Source organism: Montipora foliosa, chromosome 6, assembly GCF_036669935.1.
Source record: "Montipora foliosa isolate CH-2021 chromosome 6, ASM3666993v2, whole genome shotgun sequence".
In the NCBI taxonomy this organism is placed as follows: Eukaryota; Metazoa; Cnidaria; class Anthozoa; order Scleractinia; family Acroporidae; genus Montipora; species Montipora foliosa.
Genome location: NC_090874.1, coordinates 17,808,439 through 17,818,438, shown reverse-complemented (window position 1 = coordinate 17,818,438; position 10,000 = coordinate 17,808,439). Strand labels below are relative to the sequence as shown.

At 39.3% G+C, this 10,000-nt stretch overlaps 1 protein-coding gene across 1 annotated transcript in view; it reads right to left on the bottom strand.

Moving 5' to 3' along the window:
* LOC138008783 (uncharacterized) overlaps positions 1-10,000 on the bottom strand; it is a 52,893-nt gene that overhangs the window by 20,006 nt on the left and 22,887 nt on the right. The window contains exons 2-5 of the mRNA XM_068856083.1: positions 3,163-3,257; positions 2,328-2,484; positions 1,287-1,350; positions 819-1,102 (exon numbers count right to left, since the gene is read on the bottom strand). Coding sequence (XP_068712184.1) covers positions 819-1,102; positions 1,287-1,350; positions 2,328-2,484; positions 3,163-3,257 — 600 coding nt within the window. The remainder of the gene's footprint in view (positions 1-818; positions 1,103-1,286; positions 1,351-2,327; positions 2,485-3,162; positions 3,258-10,000) is intronic.

Sequence of the window (10,000 nt, the reverse complement as noted above, 5' to 3'; positions counted from 1 at the left end):
CCCAGAGAAAAAAATAAGAACTTCCTTGTTTTGAATAGTACAGGTCTATGGACCCATCGAAAAAAACAGACTCTTTCAAATAAAGATGAAAAGGATAGGTTAATGAACTCACACGATAAAGAGCAACTTCTCTCAAATAGATTCTTGTAACACCTATATACCTTTTTTTGTGGTGTAAGTTATTATTATTATTATTATTATTATTATTATTAAACTGTCAACAAAAGTACAAATAACGTGGCAGCGCATGAGTATAGGCTACTTAGAGCCTCTTGTTCTTAATATTCGGCGATTATTTGATCGTCACTTCGTACTTCGTACTTTTTCGTCGCTTTTTAAGAATTCCACGTTCATTTTGCGGACGCTATCTCTCTTATGCTACTAGTTTTCCATTCCTATTAGGCTTATTTTTCATTCACAAAAAATCGATGCCATTACATGAAAATCTCCAGGAGGACCACCTTCTCTCTACTACCCCCTGAAACCTTCCAAAGATAGGCCCATAACGACTCTGAGACAAACGAGTTGAACTTAGCATGGGACGTACAGGAAAAATGTTTGGATTGGAGTTAGCCTGTTCCAGGTTCCCAGAGAGTCGGGAAAGAGAAAAAATGCGTGCGAAAAATGAATAGGGGCTTGGGTCGACTCGCTTTTCACACGTAGTTGTTTTCGTTTTGCCGAATATCTGGAAGCCTGGAACAGACTAGGATGGAGTGATCGAGTGAGTGAGTGCAATCGGACTGCTTCAGATACCTCATAGCATGACTTTGAGTTAGCAGATTGCAAATGTATTAATTTTGAAATTTTTATTTCCTCACCTTAGCTCTGTGAATGTGTCCCTTGAGGAAATCATAGTTGTCATTAGCGATGAATGAGGTGACAAATGACATGCAATTCCAGACGTCTCTAAAACCTTCCTTAGCAAACTGGGACTTGATTGCGATTCCATATCCATGCTTCTCTTCATAAAAATGAACGACAGAAAGCGATGGATTTTCGTAGTGTAGTTCGAAGTATTCTGTTGCCGTAAACAACTCCTCCAAAATTGCGTCTACTGATTTGTTGACCAAGGCATTGTGTACTTCATCAAGGTCTTCGAAGACTAATGGCAGTTGGAAAAGATTCAAAAGAAATCTTAAATGATAAGAAAAATGGCAACCTGACTAATAAACACTGAAAGGATATAGGACTAACAGAGGAATGAAGTACGAAGGAATACAAAATAAATGGTGGTTCAAACGGATGACTGAAAAAACGAAATAACTCAAGGCTCAATGAATAAAAACCTTTTACGTTGGCGCCAAGGTTTACTGCTTTCTGAAGAGCAATGCCATCTTTTACCACTCCGACCTGCGAATGAAATAAAAGAATTTAGCAGACTGCAGACACTCCCTTGTCTGTCAGTAGAGTTTCGCACTTTTTTATTGCAGTGTATTCTTGGTTTGACTTTTGACAAAAATGCAGTAGCCCGGTTCCGAAATTCAGCAGGGAACTGGGACGAGTTTCAAATTTTAACTAATCGATAAACTGACACTACCACATGAAAGATCACATTGAGATTGGTCATTTGGCCAAGTATGGTACTTTTAGGGTGAACAGAAACCAAGTTATGGACCTTGAAACATGGTTCAAAATCCATACAGGCGTCTCTAATTTTGATACAGCGTCCCACAAAACCATATAAACTCTTATATTTTTTATGATTTCCGTGATACTCTTTAAAATGGGCAAACATAGCGATTTTTATCGCAGCTTCTTTCAAAGTGTAGGTACATGACGGGATTTTACAGTTGTCACTAAACTGCTAAAAGAAATATTTCAAGGGTTATAACTTGGTTCACCCATAAAGCATCATACTTGGTCAAATGACCAATCTTAACATGATCTTTCATGTGGTGGTGGTGGTGTCAGTTCATCAATTAGTTAAAATTTGTTCCCAGTTCCCTGCTGAATTTCGGAACGGCCAAGTTGTTGTGTAGGAGCTGACAAATATGGCTGCGGTGGCGTCTTGTGAAAACCGAAAATAGAAGATGAACATGAAGCAACCTGTCTTTCGCCCAATTTAGGAATTCCGCGCTGAAAATTTGACTCCAAACATTCGTCTGCATCTCACTGCAAGTTTAGTTTCGCACGGACATTTTCCCTCGAGCGCTTGTGTTTCCTTTTCTTGTTTATTTTTTTACTTTCCGTTTGTGATTTTTTGTTTGCTTTTTCTCTGGCTGGAAGGATTGAGCGTAAAAAGGTCTGCTAGTGGAATAAAAGCAAGGAAGATTTCCGCATGACATATTTCTGCTGTTACTAAACAATGCTCTCGTTCATATTTGTACCTTCCTCTCAGAAAGAACTCCATAGTAATCCACTGTTACGTTTGTGAAAGCGCTGGACAGCGTGGCAGTCAGCATTGAACAAAGAGTGATCCCAATCATTATCCATATTACAGAGAAAAACCGCGCCATCAGTGTCTTCGGAGTCTTGTCGCCATATCTGTAAGAGCAACCTGAATTATTTCTACAGTGAGAAAGACCTTCTCACAAGATTTCTCCCCCTCTAACCTTACCCACTGCTTCAAGAAATCGGCTGGTAACGTATTGGCCTCAACTAAAGAGAGATTCCATCTCAAAACAATCAGGTCTGGAGGGCTGCAATCAGTGACACATTGTTGGTAAACTGATGGAATTAATCGAGCATCCCTCCCTGTCCCACCTTTCATTGTTGTTTAGAAACTAGAACGTACTAGTTTGGGTGCATTGCGCTATCCAACATTGCACGGTGTGGGTGTTCCAACGACTTATAACTTTGATTGTGGAAGACTATTTTGCCTGGGAAATTAGAATCTGGTTTTTCGGAACTCTCGATCATTTTTAATTGAAATGAATACCATTAATTTCCTTCTTCTCAGCAAGTCAACGAAAACATCTAGAGATCTACCATGTACGTCAAAGTCTACAGTGATTTCTGGGAAAAAAGACATATTTTGACCCCGCCAGCGGTCAGCGAGCAAGATCAGTGTTTTGCGCATGACCCAGAGACTCAGTTTGATTATCTTTTACTATTTCTGAGTGGCTTTGCTCTCTTTTCTTCGCAAATATTTCTTTTAATTACTTTACAATTTCTGTTGTATCAATAGCACAAAAAAGATTGTTGTTGCTGTTGTTGCCTTACCCAACGGTTGACATGGTAACGAAGGCCCACCAGAAACCGTCGAAAATTCCAAAATAAAATGGACTACCAAACTCTTTGGAGTTTTTCTTGGTTTCCTGCGTAAACAATTTTAAAAGGAATATATAGTAACTGTCTTAGCTTTGAGTTACTGCCCTTGTCTCGAGAAAATGCTTCAATAAAACAATTTTAATTATTTATTAACAATGTTTTGGCGACTTGTAAAAGTTTCTTCTCTTAAGAGGCAGGGGCGATCATCATCCAAAACCCTCGACACCAACCTTACGTTATCTGCGAAAACGTTAACAGAACTTAAGCTAGCTCTAACCCCTGAATTAAATAACCTTAGCAGTTGGCTGAAAGCTAACAAGCTCAGTCTAAATGTTGCTAAAACTGAGCTAATGATTATTGGATCAAGACAAAGGCTATCTGCCCAATGTGGCGATGTAGTAATCAGAATTGATGACCAAATTATCAAGAGAGTCGTTCATACCAAATCCTTGGGTCTTACCATAGGTGCTCACCCCTCTTGGGGTAAACACGTTGAAGAGATTTGCAAGAAAGTCTCTTCAGCTATAGGCGCCCTAAAACGTGTGCGGCCGTTTATATCCACACGGCAATCATGTAAAGCAGTTGTAATTAGTTTTAGTTTTTAACTTAAGCTTAACTGATGATTTTCCGTGTTTAAATAAAGATTTACATACATACATACATTGTCCACAGGTTGAATTATATAGTAGAAACCTCTAAACCGGACACCATTGGGACCGTAGGAAATGGCCGGTTTAGAGGGTGTGCTGAGGGTAAAACCCATAAGCAATTTTATGCCGCATATTGTATTGTCTGACTGTACATACCAGTGCATGGTACATACTAGAGCACATCAAAAAAGGAACAGAAAACATGGATCACAAGAAAGCGTTTCAACGTCGTTTTATTTAATTTACAAAAATATTCAGTGTTATACACTGTTATTAAAATCAATATTTCACCCCATTTCTCATTCAATACCATTCTTCTCGTCACACACTCTATATAGGAGGACAGGCGCCGTAGGGTTCTTAGAACCAAAAAATGGCTTTTTGAACCTTACGGTGCCCGCTCACTCTTCGAGCTAACATGAATGCACCAATTAGAGACGCTTTTGATTGTTCTTCACGAAAACCAATGAAAGGGCACTTTGTTTCAGGGTTCCCCAGTGCTCTTCTCTCCCTCAGTCAAGAGAAGAGCTCTGGGGTCGAGATTGATTTAAGCGAGAGTTAGAGATCATCGCAGTTCGTCGAGCTACTTCAACAGTAGCGAAGAAAAACAGAAATCTCCCCAGGCTTGAACGGGATTTGAACACACAGCCCTGTCAATTAAGCTACCAAGCTAACTGGCCGGAGGTTGGTCACTTATGAATTCGAGTTATATCCCGTAAGAGCCGGTGAACCAATGAATACCAAAGAATCATGCGATGAATCTCAGCTGTCATACATCTTATTCCAAAATGGCCACCATTTTGTATTCATTTGTTTGATAGGAAATTGGCCCTTTTGGCCTCATTAAGATTAAATGTTCTTTTAAATTTACTTTTCAAAGCGAGGTCAAAAGGGATAATTTGCAGGGAAATGGCGGCCATTTTGAAATAAGGTGTATGTTTTTTCAATTTCCGCAGTTCAGATACATGATCATTTCATATATATTCCGTGTCATTCATAAGCTTGAATAACATCAGAAAAGTTTTGGCCAAAAAATAGCAATTAATGAATGTTCATGCACGGTATACAAATGCCCTATTTCTAAAAGTTACTTGTACTTGAAAGTAGCCGCGTCATAATAACACAAAATTGCCGCGCCGTTTTTAATCGAGCTGATCTGTATTCATTCTTTGCCTATGAGGACTTAGTAGTCAAGTAAATATAATCTGAAATAAACGTATATATTTTAAGTGCGGGTTATAGATGAAAGGATCACTTCTCCCTCAGAGTTTCATATATAACCCGCGTTTCCAATATTTAACAATTATTCCATGAGCGAGCATTGGATATCAGATAGTACATAGCTAATGAGACGCCTAGCGCCGAGTTGGCTATAACCAACTTCATATGGAACAAGCGCGAATGGAATAATTGTCTTATTTACACTTGGAAATTAAAACCAAATTTTATTGGATTATTCTATTTTGATTTTACAAGAGACCGCAATCAGTTTCCATACTATATCATACGTTTACCGCATAGAATTCCAATTCTAATTCCAATTCCAATTCTTGCATGGAACAAAACAGGTGTATTGTGATGTTCAAAAGGAATAATTTAATGTTTGTTTTATGGCACAGGCATACGTCATGAAAAGGCACTGACTACAAAATATTCCTCGGGTGCGTGATTTTGAAGAGACAATCGGGATTTTAAGCACGCAATGTGTTTGAGCTGCGGACGGTAACCGGAAATGAACATTTCGCACGCCAGGACAGTAGCGTCTTCCAGATTTTTAGCCTAATCATCTCTAATGGAGGAAAGGTACTTAGCAATATAAAGGTGGTGGCTCACTTCCGGTTGCCGTCCGCGGCTCAAAAACGTCGCATGCTCGAACTCCGCAAATTGTTTAACGTCGCTCTTAAAGTGCCCCTGTGATAAAAAAAAAATCTCTTCCTTTTTTTCCTCAGATTTTGAAAGTGTGTTTGGCTAACAACTGACTGGCAAAATTTTGAGCTTTGATTTTCGTCCAAAGACCGTTTACTTGAGCGTGAGTTTTCTATTTCGCGGTCCTCCATTACTCACGTTCAAAACTGACCGATTGGGCCTCAGAGGGTTGGATCCAGGGAAAAGTGACGTCAAAGGCTTACTAGCTTAAATTTTCAGCGTGTGAATGCAGCTTATTATATATGCAAAAGCGAGTTTAAAAGTCTGAAAGCCCAAAACTCCCATGCTGCACATTAATTCTGCGGCGTACACACCCATTGCATTCTTAAACTAGTGAGCCTTCGACGTCATTTTCTCCTCGATCCAGCTCTCTCAAAAACTTAAATTTAGTAATGGAGGACCATTAAATAGGAAAATTCCAGTTAAAATAAACAGGTGTCTTTTTTAAATCAAGGCTTAAAACGTTTATCGCTTAATGTTCAGTTAAGTTACAGCTTTGAAATCCGATGAAAAATAAGAATTGATATTTCTTCACAGGGGCACTTTAAAGAAAAAAAGAAAGAAAGAAAGCTCCACTTTAGGAGTCTGTACACTGTTTCGATGGTGATTGAAACCAAGGTTGTGATTGGTTGATTTACACTACAACTTTGAATGTGATTGGCTTTTTAAACTGTCCGATAACAACTTGACAAGTGAATTAGTGGAACTGACGAGACGCAGCGGGGTCTGTTTGGAAGTATCTTCATGGAATGCGGGGTTGTCCCCGCATTCCTTTCATACTTGAAATTCGGTACAGTGGTGAATTAACACTTTGAAAGCCCAAGGCGTTAAAGTCTGCCTTCAAGCTGTCAGCAAATATCTTGTTACTGAAATTGGTTAACGTTTATTTTACTCAGAAGACACATATGAGAATTAAAACTTTAACAATGGAAGATAACAGAGCTATTCTGTACGGTGCAAGTGGCTATTACACGTTAATTGAAAATGACTTTCGTACCACGTTCAGACGTGACTCAGGATCTTTATTGTAGCGACTCATCTAGCTGTTGATTTTCGGGTTTTATATTTTTTGTCCAAAAAATGAGTTTACAGAGCAACAACAAAGGGTTGACATTTGAGAAAAGCTGCGAGGTAATAAAAAGTATGCTAATACTAACACACTTACTTTTAATATGGGAAACAAGCTTAAGCGTGTATCCCAAGGGTAAAATGTCACCTTTTGTGCTTTGCCTTTCGCCTTTGTTTAACTCAGATGCCAGAGAGGGGAACTTTGAAGGGTCTTTCTCTTCCAAAAGGAATCTAAGACAATTTTGTGCTTCTGTCTAAAAGTCATGGAGTATCTAATCTCTGTTACCACTCTCAACAAGTCTCTATGCCATCAGGCAAACGTCTTGGTCTGACTTGAGTGAAATTCTCAACTGTGGATCTCGATTTGACAAGGCCAAATCGAGAAGCAACATTTTATTAATGCTCTTCGTTACCTTTGTAGTTTTAATCGCCAGTACATACAATCATTACTTTTCCCGTCAATTATTTATTTCGACGCAGCTAAACCACGCTTTCATTTTTAATTACTCGGTCAGTCTAAGGGCGCCTTCCTTTTGTCAGACCTGACCGGCCAGACCTGTCATTTTGCAAAGAAAATGCAACAATTTGAAGGAAGACTTGCACGATAATCCCTCACATTCTTATGGAAAAGAATATATCATCTTCGAGGTTTGTTAATTTGAAGGCTTTGTAGAGTTATTCCTCCCAAATGCCCGGTCTGGCCGGTAAGTTCTGTCAAATGGAAAGCGCCCTAAGTGCCACGTTTTCAGAAAATGCAAGAGATTATAATCTCTTGAAAATTACATTAGAAAGTACAATCCGTAAAAAATATTTTTTATTTCTCGCTGTTTTTAGATTTAAACTCAAGGAGCTACACCAATGCTTAAATTAATGAATTAATTATATGAAGCTAAACCACGTCTTCGTCGATCTTTAATTTTTCTCGGTAACATTAATAAATCGAACGTGATTCAGCGTTGTCTGTACTCCTATCGACAACGATATTCATCACAGTGGTCACAATGTTGACCTGTGATGACAAATACCGTTTTCGATAAGAGTAGAGACACCTCTGAATCACATTCTATTTGTTTTTTACCACAATATACAGGGAGTAAGGCATGTTCGAGTCTGGATTCGAGTTTATTCATTCAACGTCAAAGTGAATGTTTATTTCAAAGCGTGCCCAAGATCAGACAAAGAAAGAGCCAACGTTGTCAAAAACTTTCTCGCAATCAGATGGCGAGATTACTGGTATTTGTTGTATTGTTTTAAATTTCTCGCTATTTTGTAACACTGCTTCAAAAGTTACATTATAAAAAAAGCATTTCTTTGGGTGTCTTGAAAACCAAGACCTAAAACCCTAAGATCCCGAAAACTCGAAAAAACTAACCCAAAACCCTCAATTTGGCTAACCCTAGGCCTAAAGTTGGTTTTTAGACCTAGCGTGTCACAGGGCCAATATATACATCCGACGGGAAAAGAAGATGTCCGGCCACACGTGGAGCGTGGTTACTCAGTTAAATGTGGCGGATCGCCCAGCTTTCACTTTGAAACAAGTTGAAGCGAATGAAGGACTTGAACTTCGCTTGAGGTAACTCAAAAAAACACTTTTAGGCCTAGGTTAGCCAACTTGAGGGTTTTGCCTCTGATTCACATTCCAGCGCGAAAACTCTCGCTGTATACAATGCACGTTTAATTCCGCCTTTCCTCTTTTCATCAATCCTGAATAAGTCCGACCAGCAACTAAATAAATCCTCCAAATTGTGTACCTCCCCTCAATTTTGTTTCCGCCATCTTGGCCTACTCAGTGATCAGCCGCTGACCAGTACCGTTACGAAGGGCACTTCCCCTAGTTGCACGTGAATATGGAGGACGATGTTGAGTGTTCATTTGCATTTGTAATCCACCTAGTTCACGAGTTTTGTTTCTAATCGCATAGCTTTGGACAATTTTTGACTTCAGTGTAGCACAGCGCTTCGAAATACGAGAAAAAGCCACGAGAAACGTCACGAGAAACCAAACCATGTACAGCGGTTCTACAATTTCGTAAAACGGCGGTGGTACTGGTCAGCGGAAAAATGGCGGAAAGCTTTGGACTTCTTTGACTACACAGTACAGTCAACTTTGTTGGGGAAAAGGTGCTGTTTCTCGCAGATAATGAAAACTCGGAAATTAATTAAGACTATGTGTACACAGGGGAACACTCTTTTTCGAGTTGGATGATAAATAGAAGGTAATTCAATATCGTGCGATCGAAACTATCAGTTGTTCGTTTATTTTATTTTATTTTGTTATTTTCGATCCTTTTCCACCTTTTTTCCTTGGTCCAGAAGGGGGTCCAGAAGGGGGGTCCAGAAAGGGGGTCCACGTTTTGTCTACACCCATTCAAAATCAGTGCTACCAAAAGCTGTTCTCTATTTGATGCAGTACACTTGAGCAAAAAGCCTTGAAGGATATTAGTAACTTTAATCAATATTTCAGACATTATCATTAGCAACCAAGCTGTTACATTAGGATAGGACTATTTAAAGTCAATAGTTGCACACTCCGACGATACGTCTGGATGCCACTGTCACCCTCATTAGTAACCAAGCTTTCACAATAGGACAAGAATGTTAAAAGTCAACAGTTGCACACTCCGACGATTCGTCTGGATGCCACTGTCAACCTTATTAGTACCCAAGCTTTTACAATAAGACAAAAATGTTTAAAGTAAATAGTTGCACACTCTGACGATACGTCTGGATGCCACTGTCAACCTCATTATTAACTAAGCTTTTACAAAAGGACAAGAATGTTAAAAGTCAACAGTTGCACACTCCGACGATACGTCTGGATGCCACTGTCAACCTCATTCTCCATTTTCACATGTCCCATAATCCTTTAGTCCTTGGGGGCAAGAGGAACAGCTGACGGTGTAAACAAATATGGTGGCGTGTCGAGTAAACTACGATTTATCGAAATTTCATACGTATTCGAATGTTTCAAAGCTCGGAAAGGTGGATTTGAAACGATTAGCATCTCAGTTAAATTGCTTTTTAACAACTTTGGGGAAAAAAGCTTTGGTAAGCATTGTTTGCAACGAGCTGAACATCTCAACTTGTGGCAACAATTTGACTGGGAAAAAGCGAAGTTGTAATGAGATCGCCGACGAGGAAACAGCG